General features: G+C 50.7%; 1 protein-coding gene across 1 annotated transcript in view; it reads right to left on the bottom strand.

Moving 5' to 3' along the window:
* Sfrp1 (secreted frizzled related protein 1) overlaps nt 1–20,345 on the bottom strand; it is a 39,918-nt gene extending 19,573 nt beyond the window's left edge. The window contains exons 1-2 of the mRNA XM_050146668.1: nt 19,792–20,345; nt 14,934–15,011 (exon numbers count right to left, since the gene is read on the bottom strand). Coding sequence (XP_050002625.1) covers nt 14,934–15,011; nt 19,792–20,335 — 622 coding nt within the window. The 5' untranslated portion in view covers nt 20,336–20,345. The remainder of the gene's footprint in view (nt 1–14,933; nt 15,012–19,791) is intronic.
* Nucleotides 20,346–20,628: the final 283 nt, after the last annotated feature.

The following is a 20,628-nucleotide window of genomic DNA, read 5'->3' as shown; positions in this document are numbered from 1 at the left end:
TATGCACAGCCTCCTCCCCATGTCTCTACCACATACACGGTGGTGCAACTGTAAAGACAAAAAAAAAAAAGGCTTTTAAAAAAATCACCAGGAAAACTGATACCAAGAGGAACCTTGGGAGAGGGAGGTAGGACCAGACACTCGGGCTTACAAGGAGGTAAGCTGGGGGAGGAAGAGACTCCCCAGGGCCTGAGCTTCTTCTCTGCATGTCTGCTGGACCTCTTCGCTGGCAACTGGACAGCTGTTTCACGATCTGGCTACGGATGGCCTGAGCTGTCTGGTCTTCCTCTGCAGACTCCGGGCTTCCAGATGTTCCTGTTGCTCAGCTAGCATCATATTAGGTCTGTTTGTGAGGCCAGGGACTAGAGAGAAACAGGGTTCAGGGCTGGGATCCGTGAATATTGGTAGGATCTAATCAGCTCCTTAGTAAGAACCTCTGAAGAGGCTTGAACTTGATGTTCCTCAAATGTACCTGGTCCCCTGTTTGGAAAGGAATAGGAGGTGTGGCCTTGCTGGAGAAAATATGTCACCAGGAGCAGGGCTTTGAAGATTCGAAAGCTACTTTGAATTTGCTTTCCCTGTTTACCTTTTCTGGTTTGAAATAGGCATTCCTGGCTACTGCTCTAGCCACAGGCTGCCTGCTCCCTCTACTCTGCCCTCACGTACTCTTACCCTCTAGAACACTGAGCCCCAAATAAACTCTTCCCTCTGTAAGTTGCCTTGGTAAAGGTGCTTTATCACAGCGATAGAAAAGGAAGCCAGCTTCGGACCCCACGAAAGACAAACAGGCTCACCTGCTACCCAGCCCCACCACCTGCTGCAAGACACACAGCAGGTACTCCAAGGATTGCGGTCCTGCGGTTTGAAGGGCTGGAAAGGACCGTGTTAATTCCTTCTGGATTTCTGCCACGTCAGACTTTAGAGGTCACAGACTAGAGGTACCCTGCCTTCGCATGCTTCCAGTAGTGGGGTGCACGCTCCCTGACATGCAGCTCATCCCAAGTTTGCTTTCAGCCATGACTCATACTCTTCCAGAGACACACCGAACAGGTCTTTCCTGTGCAGGGTGAGGCAGCCACAGGTCCTCACCATGTCCAGACAGACCCATCCGTCTTAAAGAAAGATTCAGGGAAGGTAACTTCTAGGCCCTTAGGAAAGCGCATAGTTACCCCCAACACAGCAGCTCACTTCTCCATGATGACACATCTGCCATCAGCCACTGTGAACCATGGCTGTGCTGAACACCGGGTCCAGATCAGAGCAGAGTGTAAAAAAAAAAAATCAGCACAGCCACCTGGTACCCCTCCTACCTGTCCAAGCATCTGAAGATACTGCGCCTTCTTTGGAGCCAATGGTTGGCACGAAGTCTCAAGCCTGAGTTCCTGAGCATGGTTTCCTACCCAGGGCTTCAGCTCTCAGACTCGCGAGATAACACTAACTCCCTTTCTGAGCCCAGAGTTGTTGAGTATCAGCCCAGCCTGTATTTCAATAACCTTGAAAATTCGTTTTAGGCTTCCTGAGAGAAAAGCATGAGCACACGTGCCCTGGCTTAGATTTGACCCATTTGTAAAATACATTCCTTTAGTTAGTTTGTCTATTTCTTTTTTAAGGAAGGTGCAGCATGCCACCAGCCCCAACCTGAGGAGGAAGCCTTATGTGGGGTAACTACACAGAGCTAAAACATGGCATCTGCTTGGTAGTTTCCAGGACACCAAGGCAATGCCATGGGCTGCAAACACTCTCTCAGTAAGGGATGTATGACTAGCCCTGTGAGGCAGGTGAGCAAACTGGCTCAGAGGAAGTGGCCCTGGGCCCTGAGTAAAGTCCAATGTACAATAAACTGTGAAACAGAAATGCTCAATTTTGAATGGAGACAGCAACTGCTTGGATAGTACCTGTTCTGAGCCACGCATGGAGGCGCATACCTGTAATCCCAGTTTTGGGAGGCAGCCACAGAAGACTTACTACAAGCTCGAAGCTGGCCTGGTCTACAGAAATTACCTCAGACAAGCCAGGGCTGCACGGCATGATGCCGTCTCAAAAAGCACAAAAACGGTTAGGGGTGTAACTTAGTTCTGTCAATAAAGTACTTGGCTAAGACCCAAGAAGTTCGATCCCCAGCACTGTCTACACTGGACACGGTGGTGCACGCCTGTAATCCTAGCACATATGAGGTAAATGCAAGAGGGTTGAAAGTCTAAGGACATCCTCTGCTACACAGAAAGTTTGAGGCCAGTCAGGAGGAGAAGAAAGGAGGAGGAGGAGGAGGAGGAGGAGGAGGAGGAGGAGGAGGAGGAGGAGGAGGAGGAGGAGGAGGAGGAGGAGGAGGAAATAGTCTGTGCTTCCAAAGCACTCTCAAACAATGTTGTACCAACCCCACACAGGTGCCACCAATCACTGAGTGTTTCTGAGATAAACAGTAAAGGGCTGGAGGGGCCCAGAGAAGAGCCCAATGTCAGGCCACCAGCAGCCACCCAGGTGACGGTAGAGGATGCTGGCTGAATGCACTGCCCCTCGCAATGATCCTATCCTCCCCCTGCCCACACTAGCCAGTCAGCTCCTCAGCCAGTTTTCTACCTTGCTTAGCCTCTGTCCCACCCTCTCACTTACAAGCCTAGCACAAAGGCCAATGTTCCCAGGGGACATGCAGGGGTTAACAAAGCGACTACTACTATTACTACTAGTACTACACACACACACACACACACACACACACACACACACACACGCACGCACACGTGCACATACACACACACACAAAGCCAGAGTTTTGGCAGAAAAAAAAAATCCAACATAATTTCCAAGATGGAAAACTCACCTCTAAGATGCTTCAGCTTGCTTAAGGAAATAAATGCAGAAGTTTTAACTGGTTAGTTCAAGTTGTAGTTACTCAGTATCCACACTTACAGATACACAAGAGCCTCAGGGACAGAGCCTAGACCACCAGGCAACTGTGCGGGTGCACTGACAGCTAGCCAGGAGACACACCTGAGTGCCCAGCATGTAAACACTGACACACACACACACACACACACACACACACACACACACCTGACATTCATCATTTATTCCCATCCTTATCCGTTATTATAGCTATGACCTCTCTCACCCTTCCCCAGAGAAACCAGAACACTGAGTTGGTCCTGTCCCTCAGCCCCGACCAATGTCATAACCTGCACAGCCATCGCAGGGCAGCTCCAGAAACTACTTGCTGCCTACCAGAGCAGCCAACAAGCTCAGGGAGAGGACTTGGCGCTTGGAAAGCTTCTCTTGGCAGCAGCTCTTGCTAAGGCCCAGCTCTGTGCTGACTCATGTGTGAGCCGACCACAGGCTCTGGCCTGCCCCGCACACCCGGCACAGACGTTTCCCGGACCTGACTAGCAGGTGGCTCTTCCCTGAGTCGATGTTTCCTTCCACCTGACAAGTGCCACCATTGCCCTGTAGGCCAGTCTTCCCTGTGGCTCTTGCCCTCCCTGAGAAAAATGCTCCTTCCCTCCTCCACTGCGGGGGCCCCAACTCTTGGGTACTCTTAGAAGGCCGGATTTAAGGAGGCATTATCCTATATGCCCTCTGATCCCTGGATAATGAGGTGGCTGAGGGGGGCAGGAACTGCATCTCGGTCACACTGCACAACTATTTCTTGTGACTAACCGGGGCAAGTCTGCCTGACAATGCACCCAGTTCAGTCCCTCAGACCCCATTAAGTCTCCGTCAAGGCACTTTCTCCCCATAAGGAGGAAGAGCAGAGGGGGCTATTATGGCCTGTGGGGAGACTAGAGGCATGATGGGGGAGCCCGAGACTCTGCCTTGAGTTGGCCCGGGGAGTAGACAGAGGCATCGTAGTCCTGACAAGAGCCTACCTCTAGCAAGAGTCTACCTCACTTCCTAGTCTCTCACCGGTGCCTATCTGCCCAGTGCCCTCGCCCCCATCACAGCAGGTCTCCCGGGGGCTTCTCAATCCTTGCACAGATTAAAGCACAACATGCAACCTAAAAGAACTGTCTCCTTAAAATCCCTCCAACCGTCCTTATTTTCAGGCAAGGGCTAGCTTTTGGTCAATGGAGATTTCACCTCCCTTAGCAAGAAGAACTTGACTGGGACAGCGGTCGGAGCCCTTGGAGAAAGGAACAGACTTGGCTGGACCTCTTCAGTCAGCAGGGTTGACGCTCTAGCTACCCTGCCCAGCTGATTGAAGGACCCCTCCTCTCACATCCTCCAGAAAAACAATACAAACCCTTCCATATGCACAACCAAATATCGTTAGAGGATAGTTACAAACTCGGCAGTTAAGGAAAGACCTTCGAAGGAGACTCTTGTTCTCAGTGCAAGCCCAGCAACTGGCAAAGGAATCCAATCTGCACAAGATGCCCTCTCTGCATGGTCAGATTTACAGGAGAACACCCCACAGGCCAGGTGCCTGTATTTAAGTGGACACCCTTGAAGAACTTGCAGCCCGAGAGGCAACCTGCTAACCAACACCTGGCACCTGGAAGAGCTCCTTGCATCTCTGTACCTGAGGGGAAAGGTCGTGACTCAATCTGTTGCTTGGGGGCTAGAGGCAGCCTGCAGAGTTTGTCTTGTCCTCCCACACCTCAGGACCTTTCCCAGAGCTCACAAGCACCTGCTTGATGTGTCTCTCCTTCCCTCCTCCCTCCAAGTCTCACAGGGGTGGTATCTTCGCTTGAGCCATGGCTACAGCCAAATTGGTGGCTATCCATGGTTTGTGTTTCAGCTGTGATTTCAAAAAGAAAAAAAAATGCCCAGTGTTTTGGGGACCACACCACCCTTGAGGCCAGTGGAAGATCACAAGGGCCACGTCTTTCTCTCCATTAGTCTGCAAGCTTCCGCTAGAAGTAGCTCTAAATGAGGATGCTAAAAGTTCACGGCTGGACTTTAAAAATGGCAGACATTCTTCACATACTTTATCTAATTGCAGTTTTGCCGTTACAGCACTCTTAGTTGTTGAGGTTCTAAATTCCTCTCCTTGACCTTGACCCCTGAACCCAGGAATACCCTCCTTGACTTCTTTCCTGTTCTTAACCCTCAGGGGTAGCTATGGAAATCCTCCAAATTTCTCTAAACCCTGTAGAAACCCCTCAGACCTGAAAGATGAAACCACATATCAGAATTGAGGAGCTCACAAAGACCATGGTGTCCAGACTGACTCTCCAATGGTTCAAGGTCGGAAACGAATCCACAGTGTGGAGCTGGGACCAAAGGGAGCTCGGGGTGGGCGGTTGTGGCTGGCGAGCCCAGGAGCCACACGCACAAGGTGGTGATGCTGCACGGGATAGAACTTGTTCTTTGGAAGTAGCTGGGTGGGAGGGGGGATTTGTCACATTTTATTCGGGTCCACTCTCACTCTGAGGCCCCAGACACTGAGGTTCCCTTCATCTCCCAGCCACTTCCCCAAACTGGATGGATATACAGTGGGAGACACTGAAGGAATTAATTCCAGAAGTGCACACAGAGAGACAGGCCCGAGACAGTCCAGAGAGGAAATGTTCTGTTGCTGGTGGAAGATGAGGGAGAGCAGAGAAATAAATCCCCTAATCCTGCCTGAGTGAGAAAAAATGCGGCTCGGGAAAACCGACTCCTCTTCTCACCAGGACCAAAGGGCTATTTTGGCACCTCTTCCCAGCTCATGACATCCTTTCAGAATTTGTAAATAATTTCCCTTAACTCCAGCCCTGAAGAAACTGGTCCTTTGCTCACCTAAATGTAAACATCTCCTACCTGCGAAGCAGACAGACCTAAGGGCTTTTGGGACATCCTTGCCTCACTAAGGTCTGTAGCCTTGCTAGAGCCCCCTGAGGAACCAAGGCTGAACTGTCTCAGCTGTGAGCATGCATGCTGTGCACAGGAGCCTGGATGCCCCTTCCCCTCCCCTGCCAAGTCCTCATCAGACAGACACAGCCCCCCTGCCTCCCAAGTCCTCACCAGACAGACACAGATGTCAGCTCTTCTTCAAGCCTTCTGAAGGAGTCAGAGGCACCCACTCCCACCTCTCAAACCGGTCCTTGTGAGGAGCCCTTCTGAAGCCTGTGTGATCTTCAGGCTCCAGCAGCTTAGCCTGCCACAGAAGGAGCAGCTTCCATCTCAAGCCCCCTCAATAAACTCCTGTTACCGACTGTTACCATGTGGACACTATACATTCCCTGCAGAATCGTGTGTGAAAGCCAGGTCCCTGCTGGTGGTGGCATTCTGGGGGTCATGGGAACTTCAGGCGGTAGGGCTTAGCTGGAGAAACAGGTTACAGAGTGCTGGTCCTTGGAGGTACTCTACTCAGAGTTCCTTCCTCTCTTGATCTTTGGTTCCTCTCTGCCATAAAGCATCTTCCCCACCCAGCATCCTCACCACCATGATGCTCGACCCACGTACACAGAGCCAATCATGGACTAAACCCCCTGAAACCAGGAGGCAAAGCCAACCTTCCCTCCCTGTCCATTGCTTCTGCCAGGCATTTAGTCACAAGCAGCTGAGGCAGCAGCTCCCTTGGAAAGCACTCCCAGGCTTTGCTTCATTTTTTTTCCCACTATTACAATCACTCATTTGCTCGCTCTGTCGCTTCAGCGGGTCTCAGGCACCTGCCTCTCTGCTCTGCGATCTCCCCAAACAGACCTCTGAAAACCTCTTAAACACCCGAGAGCAAAGATAGAAACCCCAGCATCTGCATTTGGGTTTTTTCCCCTCCATGAGATTCAAGCTCAGCAGAAGGCGATGTTTTCTATCTCTATCCCCACGCATAGGCTCCAGCTTCCAACGCCTTCCATACAACCAGCCCCCTGTGAGTTTGACTCTGACAAATGCTTATTTTTCAAAGAAACCTAAGCTGGCTGCTTCTGGTTCACACACACTCCCCCCTCAAGGGAGGCCATCCTGAGGCCCTGCCCCCTCCCAGCACCAGGAAGTCCAAGTGCCCCAGGCACGAAGAGGTATTCAAACCAGGAAAGCCCGTGCGGCCAAGGCAGCTCTTGCAGACACCGCGAGACGGCCCTGCCAGGTCTTCTCAGGCAGGCCGGAGTGACAGCGCTGTGACAGGCAGGGCCTCTTACACGGCAAAGCCATAGTTCAAATATTTATCGTATGTGTCTGGCGTTCACACAGAATGTGCCACCTGCCAGTTACCTCTGTTTACCTTGGTAGAAATTCACGGGAAATCTTAGTCTGAACAGGCCCAGAGTTTATTTTACTGCCAGAGAAACAACTTTCTTTGATAAATCATCCGTGTGACAGTGTCCCTGAAAGACTAAACAAAGATCTCAAGCATAATCTACGGCCTTTGAGAAGCTTTGCAAAGCTAATGCGTGTTTAATTGGCTGCTCTAAGCAGGTTGGGGCAGGGCAAGGGTTTGACATTTCTTTGGCCATTTGTTCTCCTTTAAAAAAAAATACAGATTGAAGCTTTTGGCTCATTTCTGCAAAACTGGATAAAACCTACCAATATTTCAAGGCTCCTTTCTTCTGAATATAGCCTATTTGTGGGGCTGGGCATCACAAGGAAGCTATTTGAAAAGGAACTCCGGCCTGGAATACGGCTTGAGAAAAAGGGGAGGGAGAGGGAGGTACACCGACACAAAGGGGGCTCTCAAATCTCTCTGAAACAGACCCCAATAAATTATGAGCGGAATATATTACGGATAAGATTTCTCAAAAAACACACCAGCACAAAAGAAAACTCCAGTGGGCGTGTCCTGGAACTGGTGTGGATTGGGTTATAATTGTCTGGTGGCTTCTAGCGGCGTGACTGAAGAGTGCCTTCGAAGGCAAGGCGGGATTGCCTTCCCTTCTAGAATCTAGAGGGGTGCAGGCGTGGGGGAGGGGCAGCTGCTTGTCTGTATTTGGTTTGGTTAACTACAGGAACCTTGAAGCAAGTTTTCAAACTACCTCATAAAACCTTCTGCTAACCAGAGAATCACCTAGATATACCATTCCACTTCTTAATCACTTCCTTTTTTTATTTCATTTTTTTATAAGCTTTCTCTTCTTGTCCAACAAGATGATCTCATGAGTGACAGACGACTTCTCCTTCCTAGGCTAAGTTCCATCCTAAAATGGTTCTTTGTATGAGGTGAACATTACATTCCTATGGGTTAAACAGCTCCTCCTCCAGTCCAGGAAACGCAATTAATTTACTTGATTAATCCAGTTCTCTGAACAACATCATGATGGAATTACCATTTGAGAAAGCAGGCTCAGGGCGGTTGAGAGACTTCTTGTGGTGGCCCAGCTTACAGGGTTTGGATTTAATCCAAGTCTGTCTCATTCAGTCAGCTCGGTCTGAAGAAACCCACAATGGTGGAGCGAGCAAGCACCTTCTCTGGTTGAGTGAGGCACACGGCATTCAAATTCCACATTCTGAGGGCAAAGGAGCGCTCCAGTTCCCTGCCAAGGAGCTCCTCCGCCATCCTGGCAGGACAGGAGGGTAGTGGGCACACAAGGCGAGAAGGTGGGACCATGAGGTATGAGCTAGCTTGCTGCCCAGCAAGTACTAGCAGAGGAGAGCTGCCAGGGACCCAGGCCAGGTTGGGCAGCCTTGAGCTAACTCCTTTTCCTTGCTTTCAAGTCTATAAAGGGAGGGCATGGACTGGCTGACCTGTGAGGTTCCACCCAACTCAGTGTCCCTTTACAGTGGCAAATCGGAACCGGTGAACCACCCAGCACTCAGGGAAATAAGCAGCTTTGGCTGTCGCCAGCTCCTTATCTCAGCTTGTCCCCTATCTGTCCTCCTCTGCCACCCACCAGAAAGGCTTCAAAAGGGTGACAACTGAGGGCAAATCCTCCTGGGTTACCTTAGCCATGACTGTTATATATAATAATTATTATAATAATAATAGTCATATACCAAAAGGAAAGGGCATCAGGCTTTGTAAGGTAGGCCAAACGCACAGACAAATATTGCCTGATTCATTGCTGTGAGGCTCCTTGAGTAGCCATATTCACCGAGAGGATGGAGAGCGGTGTTTGCCAGGGGCTGGACGGGGAGGGGCAAGATTACTGTTTAATGGGCACAAAGTTTCAGTGTAGATAATGAAAACTCCAGAGACAGACCTGGCCATGTTCCCACCACAATGTACCTAACACCACTGCCTGAATACTTAGAAAGGGTTGAGACAGTGAGGTTTCTGTGAGGCTCCTACCTAGGATGGAAGGCAAGGCGTGATGTTGGGCTACTCCAACCAGGGCCTCTCAGCGTGCAGATCAGAAGGCACCTCCCACAGATTTCTTGATGATACCACGTGACAAGTTCTGAACGTCCCAGTCAGAGCTACACCTAACCAGCAAACCGGCACCATCCAGTCCTAAACCATTTGCATGCATACCTAAATCTGTAAGACAAAGATTTGCAGCAGACACCGAAAGCATGAAGAGGGGGAAAGGCTGAAGAGAGAATGAGTTTGGTTTGAAACTCAATTGGGTAAAAGTCATGAAGGCAGAGCTGGGGGGGGGGGGGAAGAAGTCAACAAAATGAGCATCCTAGGTGCAGCTGGGAGGATATCATTTCATCACCAAATCCGCACCACCCTAGAAGAAACTGAGGCGTGGCGAGTTTGAGAGGCTTGCTCAGCATGCAGGGCCCACACAGCAAAGAATGCAAGTCCGCCCCAGAGGGTCAAACATCCCATCCTGAGGTTCATCGGTTTGAAGGTGCTGACTGATACTCAATGTAACATCTTCCTGCCAGCCAATCAGTGACGGAGGAAGGGTTGCACCACATTCACTGAAGGGAAACATTGACTCTTTACAGCTTTTTCTCCTGGTTCCTCCATGTGTGACATCAACCTAGTGGTTCTCCTGCTTAGGCCCTGGCTCTGAGATCCCGGACCAGTCCCCCAGGTACTCTCCAATCAGCAGTCACAAATGAGTAGGTGATCATATTAGCTACATGACCCTGGAAGGTTTTCAAGGCTTTGAGTTCAGCAAGGTCCAACCCCATGCATGCATCAGGTAGTCTGGTTACAATGAGATACAGACTGTGAGCCATCTTGTACAGGCAGTGCTTGGATCAAAGGGCCCCCCAGCTCAACAATTCCCAGGGCTTGGAACGGTTGGCAACTGTTTCAAGCTCAGAGAATAAGGATGAGATACATGTTGGCGAATTCTAGGTGTCCTCAGCTATGTCTCACTAACACCACTTCTCCGAATGAACTGGACCAGTCACTCCAAACCTAGCATGTTGCTTCCCTCAATTTAATAACAATTTGCACATAGTCACTCCAGAGGGATGGTCTCCTGCTGTGTGTGAGGCATTGCCCGGGGACCAGTCTGACTACAAATGGGGCCTTATTTTGTTCTAAGACGCAGATTTTTCTTTCACATTTAAGCAATGAAGTTGTGTTTTCTTTGTCAGTGGTACAGGGCTGATAGAGCATCTATTAATCACGCAGGAGGTAAATCTGGTCCTAGACACAGCCTGCTCGCAAGCAGCTCCAGCGCTAGAATTGCCATGCTGGCAGCTGGTTTCCCCCATTTCCAAGAGGAAACCCGAAGTTTAGTTTGGAAAGTCTGAGCTGACTTTTTTCTGCAAGAGAGCAAACCGCCTTGCAGGGAAGCTCAGCCCTCCCCCCCACACACACACACACACCCAACTTTCAACAGCAGCTCAGCAAACCATCCTGCAGAGCGAAGATTGGTCCTCCAACAGCCACTCAGCCAGGAAACCTTGAGTCGCGAGGCAGAGTGAGAACAGATCCACGGAGGAGCAGGGACCACAGGAAATCCTTCTAGGAAACCTTCCCAGTGCTGACTCAGAGTTGATTTTCTTTTCTTTTCCTATTTGACTAATTTTACTGATTGCCAAGTACCTTTTTTTTTTTTCTCTTTGAGGAAACTTATAAACAAACAAAGGGGCGATATTCTCTCAGGGGGGGGGGGGCAAGGAAACTCGAGCGGGGGGTGGGGGAAGGTAAAGAAACCTTTCTTCTTGAGTAGAAAACGCTGGCTGAAGAAGCTGCCAGGAGAACTTGCAGATCCCAAAAGTAAAGATGTCCTTCCTCAGAAAGCACCTTGAATCATCACTTGGGTACTGTAGAAAGGCCTGAATGCACTCATAGGAAGTGAAACAGAAGCTAAACAAAGTAACTGGAAGTACAGTAAGAACCCCACAGCAACTATGAATCAGGTAACTAACCTAGAGAGAGGTGGCTGTGGGCATGAGCCATCAGCCACAAAGTTATCCTGTGGGTGCTGACAAAAGCACCCAGTCACAGAGTAGTGGGAAACCACAGGGAAGACTCCAGGCAGACCTGTGGGTCCCGACTGTGGTACAGCAGGCTGGGTGACCACCATTTTGAGTCTGAAGGCTTTGCGTCAGCTGACTGCGGCCTCCCACCCCCATGGGCTGCTCTGGATCCAGGCTGATCTGAAGCATTCCTGAGCATCAGCGCAGACTTCCTACTGTTGTTTTTGCCTAGTGAGGGAAAAAAAATGCACTCTGCACTGAGAGAGGGGAGCGTGCAAGAGGATGGAGTGAATACAGCCATGAAGTTGGAAACGCATCCTTCAGGGGAAAGGTAACAGGCTCGGCATGTCCGGCTCCACGCTGGCTGTGGAAAAGCTAAGATGCACAGATGGAGGAGCCAAGAGGGAGCAAGTGAGGGAGCGTGTGTGTGCTCACCTCTAAGAAGCAATGCTTTCCAGCAACTGATGTCCTCCCACTGGGGACACCAGGGCCACTTAATATAAAGCTTGATCCCTGGAGAGGGGAGTCAAACATTCTTTGCTGTGTGTTAGCCTGCCATTGTCAAACGTCTTTGTATTCTAACTGAATCCTATCAGTGTGGCTGACTGCCTCTCTTCCTTGAAATGAGCCGAGCTAGGCAACAAGTTTCTCAACAAGGCTGCCTCCTAAGAAGGGCAGGGCTAAGCTCGGTCCCTACAGAGAGAAAGGGAAGGAAGAATCCTATTGATCATCTTTGGAAAATTTTACAAGCCAAAAGCCAAGAAACTCTCTCCCATCCCTCAGAAAGGCCTAGCGCGCCCAGTTGTCACCGTGCACAGATGGTCCTAGCACTGTTTCTCATCTCATAGGAAAGGAGAAAACAAGTTCCTCGGTGAGACAAAGTGTTTCAAGGGGGAAAGTCAGCTCCTAGCTCATCAAATGTGAGGATCTGGTAAAATGAAGACTAAGGTCTTGGAGGACCTCATGAACCCAAGAAGAAAACACTCTTAGCGTTCCAAGGAGGCAGTCTTAAAGGGCCCGTCACTCCTGCTCACCATGCCCCACTGGTCACTAATGAGGCACTCCTTTAAGGCCTCGGGGCTTGCTGGCTTGGCGGGGGTCCTACTGCCATAGAGGGACACCCAACATGGGTTGGTTATGGCACTGCCTTTGTTAGAAAACCAAGCTTACCATAGCAGGTTCTTCTGAAGGCGTGCCTCTTCCAAATGTATGTACTTTAGCTGCACAAACCCCCCAGAGAACAGCATTGTGGGCAGAAAGTGAGAGAAAAGGAGATTTAATGATGATTTGGGATTGGAAGTTTCAACAAAGATTCTGGACCTACACGCACTTTCTCCACAAGGCTGAGCTGACCCGGCCCTTAAATTCCTATAACCTCTACTCTAACTGAAATCCACCACTCTCCAGAAAACCACTGCCAAAGGTCTGATAGGGATGTTAAATTTTAATCTATTCCAGGTAGGTATTTTTGGATCCGCATGGAGCCTAACCCATTGTACTCAATGAATGCCAGGTGAAAGAGTATATGCAGGGGAAGACTCAGACACAGACACCATGAGCTGGGAACTTCCTTAGCAGGTCACCTCCATGCATTCAGATCTAGGGATTTCCATCATTCTTCCCAGAACCTGATAAAATTCCATAAACACAGGGAAGCATCCAGCAAGGTGTTATTTTTCTGGGTTCCATCTGAGATGGTTCCCCAAACTCACACAACACCAGGGCAACTGGTAAAAGTGAACACTCTGACCTATGATATGGCATGGGAAAGAACAGCCTCATCGTTAGCCCTCTTGAGGAGCCTCTGGGACCTCAGCCACATCTAAGCCCATTCTCCCAGCCCTCATCATGTAACTAAAGGCTTCCCTGCCAGGGTTTCTCTGCAATTCCGGGTCCCTTTCCTTCCAGGTTTATCCTTGGGAAGAACCCGGTACATCTTTGCGGCTGAGAAGCTTGCTGCTATAGCAATATGGGGCTGTGTATCCACACGCTGTATGAGGGAAACCCACTGGGCTGAGCCCAGTTTGGGGACCTCCTGGGGGAGCAAAATGGAGCTAATATCAAGATGGGAGTGGAAGAGTCACCAGCCTTTCCATGTATCTGCAACATGTTCATTTGCTGAGACAGGGTCTACCTATATAGCCCAGACTGGTCTAAAACTCAAGACCGGCCCCCTGGCCCCACCCCTAAGTGATGGGTACATGCACCACCATACCCAGCTCCTTGTTAACATTCTAAACGAACTCAAAATAAAATTGCAGAAGGTATCTATGGTATGGTGGCCTGTAGCTATTTTCTCAACAACTCAGGAAGTCAATGTAAAAGAATGGAGAGTCTGAAGCTAGCCTGTGCTACACAGCCAGTGATAGGCCAGACTGAGATACATTCAAGATTGTTTAAAAAAAAAAAGTCTGAAATTTTTTTTAAAACAACAAGGGTGTGACTCGCACAAGCAACAAAATGTAATGGAAACCAAATAAGGCATATATAGACATTTGATATCAAAATTAAAACCATCAGAAATAACTATAACTATAAAAAAAACTGGGATGCCATAAGCTCAGAGAGTACTGGTGCTTGTCACCAAGCCTGATAACTGAGCTCAGCCCCCAGGGCCCACATGATGAGATTTGTCCCCTGACCTCCACATACACTAGCACACACACGTAGCTTTAAAAAAAAATCAATAAATAAGCATCTATTCTCATTAAGGTCTCTTTGGTGAACGATTTGAACAATTCAGCTTCCGTACATACATCTGCCAACACCCTGTGAATATGTGCGCCATGACACACAAACTCCTGGGGCTTGGGAGTGCTCCCTCCCCCACGTGTGTGGCTCACTGGAGCACAGCTCTTCCCAAGACCAGACTCTTCCTGTGCTTTTCATCCTATGGGGCTATCACACGCACAGAGGAGGTGGCGCTGCACAGACGTGAAAGCTCGCACTTCCTACCTTTATGCTTTCTCCTGTAAGAAGTGGGAAATCCACTCCCAGAGACACAACCCGGAATTGCAGGCATCAGCCTCAATCTGCCCTTCAGCAAAATGGGTCTGGCCTTGGCTACTGCTCTACACCCAGCAGTGGAGACCCAATAGTGAGGGCGAGCAAGCTCCAAAAGCTCACAGCTCAGGTTCGCGAGTCATTGGGCTTTCCTATTGGCCAGAGGGGCCATCCTAGAAGGGCCCTGAATTTGCTCCTAGCCCAGTCTAACCTCACTCTGGCAGCTGCAGGTGTTGATTCCGAATTCTTCTTCAACCCAGAGTGACTTAGGAAGGAGAGAGAGAAAACACACTCCTGTGTCAACATCAATGTTCTTGGCCAAGGAGGCCCCTAGCATAGAAATCTCCCCTCCTGGGAAGGTACCCCTCCCACACTGGGGCCATTTTAGCCCAGGGTAGAGTAGTGCTGACACCTAGGGGTGGATATAAAAATCAAACCACCCAGAAAGCCAAGCCAGGGCTACTGCTGTGGCAGGTGAAGGGCTTCACCCAGTCCCCAAGTCTGTCTCCCTCTGCCATCAAAGAAGGTCTCCCCAAATCTGAGACATAGATGTAGGTAGCCTAACTTTAATAAAAGATGGCCCTTGCTCCACTCTACCTGGACTGAAAACAAGAAGAAGGAGGCAGAGGAGGTAAGGCTTGAACACGATGCTCCCCCCATGAGCTCCATGTTACGGGCTGAGCGGAGACACGGGACAGGGAAAGGCGGGGATTCCAAGAGCCCCGCGTGAGGCTGGACCTCCAGCTTACCAAATTCGCTTGCACAGAGATGTTCGATGATGGCCTCCGACTTCAACTCGTTGTCACATGGAGGACACACGGTTGTACCTAGCGAGGGGAAGCAAGCCGAAACAGAAGCTGTAAGTCATGGTGATGGGGACCCCTAGGCAAGGGAGCAGATGGGGGCCAGGCTAACAAGGGCTAAAAGTCTGGGATTCTGGAAAGGCGTCCAGCCAATGGCAATAAAGGGATCAAGGGCGTGTAAACAGATGGATGTTTTCTTCAAACATTTGGCCTAGATATGTTGGATGTGACGATGATTTAATCTATGCTATCTGAGGTAGGTAGGGGCAGGTCCAGGCTGCTATGAGTATCTGAAAGATAAAAGGCTGACTTATAAACCAAAACTGATCTTCCCTCTCCTTTATCTACCCCTCCACCCCCGATTCCGGGCCCCCTTCCTATCTGCAAACCCTGAACAAGACAGCCTATCAATTTGACCAGGTCTCAAGGACCAAGGGAACAGTCATACTCAATTACTCAAGCCCAGGGCTCTGAAGCGCCATAGGGACTCCAGAAAGCAGGCTGTGAAGCGGGGGAGGGGAGGGGTTAGCAGGAGTCACCAAATGGAGGACAGAGCAGAGGAGGAGGAAGCCCTTTAGATGATCTTTCATGAAGTGCTTTGAAGAGGAGTGTGCATGGTGCGTGTGTGTGCACGTGCATGGATGTGTTTGCATGTGTGTATGTGTGCATGCACATGTATTTGCATGTGCATATGCATGCACATGTGTATACGTGCGTGCATGCACGTGTGCGTGTGTGTGTGTATGTGTGTATGTTCACACACGTGCACATATGCAGGACAAGTAACTGAAAGATAGCTAGGCCCCTGTGGGAGGTGGCTTCCAAGGCCTCCTTGGAAGGGCAGAAAGAGTGTACAGGAGAAACCAAGGGTAGAAGTAGCCTATCATCTCCCTATAATCTCTCCTCCTCATTGTCTATCAAACAATTTACAGTTTATTGATGACCTAGAAAACCACAAGTACACTAAACAGAGTCTGTTTCGGACACCCTGGACACTGAAAGCCAGATCCCAGCTGGAGCTGAAAGGCAGTCGCCCTGAGACAGCAGTCAAGGTGGCTTTGGGGTGCTGAGCACCTCCACTTGCTCCCTTCCACTTCCTGTCGCCTGTGGCTCACCAACACCATCTCTTCTCCCTCCCCCTTCCCCGTGGCTTGGGCACTGATATGGGCACCGTGGGGCTGGGATGCAGCTGATCCCCAGCCCTCTCCCTCCAAGACTGGGAACACACCTTTAGTCTGTATCCACTAGTTTCTCTCCACATATACCTTTCAAAGTTGGGGGAGGGGGCGGCGAGGCTAGCAAAACTCTTTGGGCCAGATGTTGGAAATATGTTTGTTTTGCTCCCAGAGCTTGAGATTGGGTTCTGGAAGTAATGTTTCTCAACAACAACAACGAAAACCTCTTACCCAGAAGTCTCCATCATGGTGTTTGCTTCCATGTAAAGAAAGAAAGAAAAAGGAAAGGAAGTTATAGACAGGACCATGTGACCTATAATAGGAACATGAACTATGTGTTTAGGTTTCCTAGCTGTAATTTTTATGGTTGCCTTTCTTTGTTAATAGAAGTTATCACGTTGCAAAGTTCAAGGTATAAACTGTTGAGCAAAGAAGCAGCAAGGGATCCAAACATAAAGAGCAAGTCTTATTGGTCTCCTTCATACACCCCCAATTCTACTGGCCCTCTATGGCTCTGCACCCCAACAGGACAGATGTCTCAGCCTGTGCATGGCCCTTAAGCACAGTATCAGTGCTGCTGGTGAGGAAGGCGCAGGGTAGGTGGGGGTGGGTCACCGGTTATGTTCAGCGTGGCTTTCCCTCTTCTCGATACTTGCAGCCAGGAGCTGAGCAGCTTTCGCCAGAGAGAGAAGAATGTGTAATGCAATATTAATCTCTGCCCCTCGTGTGTCTTTGGGGCCCTGCCAGGCGACCTCACAGGAGGAATCAATCCACTGAGAGTTAGTTCATTGGACAGGTAAACCACATCCTAGCTGGAAAGCGTAAAGACAGTGAATAAAGACTAAGAGATTTTGCACGTTGGTAATGCTTACAAGAAACTAGAGGGGAAAGCCAACACTGGAATCAGGACGAAGATGACTCGGTAAAATCAATGAGCATTGGGAGTGGAGAGAGTGGGGAAGAGGAGGGGGTGGAGAGACGGGAGGAGGGAAAGGCAGGGAGATTGATTTCCCTTGGGCAGCTAGCTCACTAAGGGGAGAGAAGAGGGCGCCTTCTGGGAGAAGTAGGGGCTCCCAGGCCTCTCCAGTCTATGACTTAATGCACAACATGCCTAAACAACACAACTGGACGAGAAGGGCTCATTCATACAACTCGGTGAAACCTGGCCGGGAAGGAGAACGACAACTTACTAAATTAGTCTAGTGTGTGTCCAAGATCTAGAAGTCGGTCTCCTGGGATGGACAGGACAATTACCTTCCCCGTCACAGAAGCCAAGGTGGCGTGAGCAGCCGCTGTTGGCGAGAGAGGAAATCCAAGTCTTTGGCTCATCGCTCATGAGCAAGTTTACCTTTAGTAACAAAGAATTTCCCAATCCTCCTGTGTATGCTAAGATGTAATGCTGTGTTGAGAATCTGAGATTTCAGTTTTAAGAATACAGGATGGATGAGAAACAGAGTAAGGCACCTGTATGGAACTTATTAGCATCCCAGTCCCAGGTCTTGTTCCGAGGCCACCAGTCTAAGGTTCTGAGGACCAGTAATCTAATCTGCTTTAACCTTCCTCTATACACACACCAGCTTAACAGTCAGCTGACTGTCTGGCAGCCCTGCAGGGCAAAGGGGGGTACACAGCATGTGGGGACACCCTGATGGTGATGGTTTGTCATTCTGGAGAGACACTGGTAACTCACAAAAATCAGTCGCTTTAAAGAAAATGAGCCGCAGTCACATTCCTGCCAGACAACACAAACACACACTACACACATACAGAGAGAGAGAGAGAGGAAGAGAGAGAGAGAGAGAGAGAGAGAGAGAGAGAGAGAGAGAGAGAGAGAGAATGTTTTCTTTATTCAGCAAAGAATTGCTCCACCTGAGCTCCAGGCAAGGTCAAACCGGATCACACAAAAGCATCCAGAAATGGGGTCAGGGCGAGTGTGCCCTTTGCCCTGCCAGTCTTTTGGAGGGACTGGTTTGGGAGGTCCTCAGAAACAGCACCACCCCCAAACATCAGCCACTTTACACAAAGCTGCTTCCCACAGGGTTCCACTGTGTGCCCACCAATAGCCCCAGAAAAGGGCAATCAATCAGGGACCATGGGGAATGGACAGAACACAAGCAAAACTGGCCACAGGCTCTCCTGGCAGGCAGGAGCTAGGAAGGAAACTGTGGTCTGGGGGGGGGGGGGGTGGACTCAATGGGGATAGAAGACACAGTGCTGTGGTCTAAGGAAAGGCTCAACCCCCAGCGAGCTGTCTCAAAAGGCTGCACATACCAGCCCAGAGGACAGGGATGCCCAGGGCTACCATTTACCTTACAGGCTGGGGCCCATGCCAGACGAGGGCAATCACTTTGGACCTACCTTCCTCCCTAGAATGAATAGGAGCCTTCAAACTTTCCTCACGGCTACCCCAGTCCTCACTCTGAGGCAGCCAAATGAGGCACTAAACAAGAAGCACTTGGCAGCACATGCCCGTAATCCCAGAGCTGAGGAGGCTGAAACAGGAGGAATTTGTGTTCAAGACCAGCCTGGGCTGCACACCAAGCCACTAAGACCCTGTCTCAGAAAGCCAAGACAATCAACACTTCAAGATAAGTTAAAGTTTTGTCTTCAGAAATGGCCTTGGGGTGCCCTCTTCTGTGATAAAGGCCACTGGACAAGAATATCTGTGATTCCTGAGCCTCAACTCACAAAAAAAGAACCCTGCCCCAAGTAACTGCCCCCGCCCTGCTCCTGCTGCACGCTAACTACTTTGGGTTCTGTGTTTGTTTTTGTTTTAGAGTCTCCAGATTTTTTCCCTTCTCACATTTAAGAAACAAAACAAAACAAAACAAAAAACCCTTCCCTTTAAATCCTGGGTCTCCAGAAGAAATTCTGCTCCCCCAGGGTTCAGAACTTGAAGCGCCCAATTTGCAGGTCCTCACCCCCCAGGAGGAGATAAACAATGAGCTAATTACATTTTTATCTTTCTAATTACCTAAGGATTTGTGTGAATGGGAGGCTCAGGGGGAAGGCAAGGACGATGGACCAGAGATTTTTGCACCCCTTAGATTTGGTAAATGCAAGGTGAAGGTACAGAAGTGGCTCTTCCTAAACTTCCTCTCCTCAGCCAGTTCTGCAAAACGACGGGAAGATGAACTAAGGAGAAGGGATGTTTTGTTGCTGTTTGTTTTGTTTTTAGGGAAAAATACTTTTCAAATTTATGAAAATAAACAAAGCTTTCCCTCAGTCTCTGAGTTTTCTGCCGTTTGAGCGAGTTGTTTTCTTAGGGAGCAGTCTCTGTTTCAAAAGTTTAAAGCTTAGGATAAGCACCCTCCTTTTCTTGAAAACTCTGGCTGAGCTTTGTTTCAGGTATAGAAAACGCCAGACTGGAGCCCAGGAAGGGCAGCTCCAGGTAGTCCGCCACCCCCAACCCCCACCCCACCCCCGTCCCGGGCCAAGGCTCCCCCAGCAATCTCAGGGCACCTGGGGCAGGAGAAGCACCAAGTGACCCAGGGCCTCCTAGAAGCTTTCGGGATCGGGTCTGCACACCTGGTGGGCTGCAGTGCGCAGCTCCCCGGCTTTCCCCGCTGCAGCCCGGGTCAGTGCGGCTGGACGCGGGAGCTAGCAGGCGTGGGAAGGAGCACCCTTACCTTGGGGCTTCGAGGCTTCGGTGGCATTGGGCGGCGTCATGGCGATGCAGACGTCGCCCTCAGGGAACTTGTCACATTTGAGCATCTCGGGCCAGTAGAAGCCGAAGAATTGCATGACCGGCTCGCACGAGTCGCGCACGGCCTCGCAGAGCCAGCGGCACGGGTAGATGGGCCGGTCCAGACAGACGGGCGCGAAGAGCGAGCAGAGGAAGACCTGGGTGCCCATGTGGCAGTTCTTGTTGAGCAGCGGCACCCAACTGCTGGCCTGCTGCTTCACCTCTGCCATGGTCTCATGCTCTAGCAGGTTGGGCAGCACCATCTTCTTGTAGCCCACGTTGTGGCACAGCCTCAGGTCCACCGGGATGTCCACGCACTGCGGAGGCTTGGTGTAGAAGCGGCCGCTCTGGTACGAGCCTATGTCCGACTGGAAGCTCACGTAGTCGTACTCGCTGGCCGAACCTGCGGCCAGCAGCGCGGCCACCAACGCCAGCAGCAAGCCCGAGGCGGCCCCGCCGCGGCTCCGCGCGCTGCGCCCGCTGCCCATGCTGCTCGGCGACGTCGGGGCTGCCCGCGCTGCCTTCACTCGTGCGTCCCGCTGCAAACTTCCCGGAGCCTCCGGGGACAAAGGCGCAGTGGCCGGCCCCGTCCGGCTCGCGGCCGCGCGCTGCTCCCCGGGTCTCGGGACGATGGGGGCCACGGATGCCGCAGGCCGCGGCGAGGCTGGCGCGGGGCAGGGGGCGCAGGGGACAGAGTGCCGTCCCGGCTGGCGGAGGCGCGGCGGGCTGCGGGAGGCTGCACCTACTTGCGACGCTGCAGCCCGAGTGCGCGGTGTGCGGG

This window comes from Alexandromys fortis, unplaced genomic scaffold, assembly GCF_014885135.2.
Source record: "Alexandromys fortis isolate MF-2015 unplaced genomic scaffold, M_Fortis_MF-2015_v1.1 scaffold_55, whole genome shotgun sequence".
Taxonomy (NCBI): Eukaryota; Metazoa; Chordata; class Mammalia; order Rodentia; family Cricetidae; genus Alexandromys; species Alexandromys fortis.
This window is presented reverse-complemented; position numbering and strand designations above follow the sequence as displayed.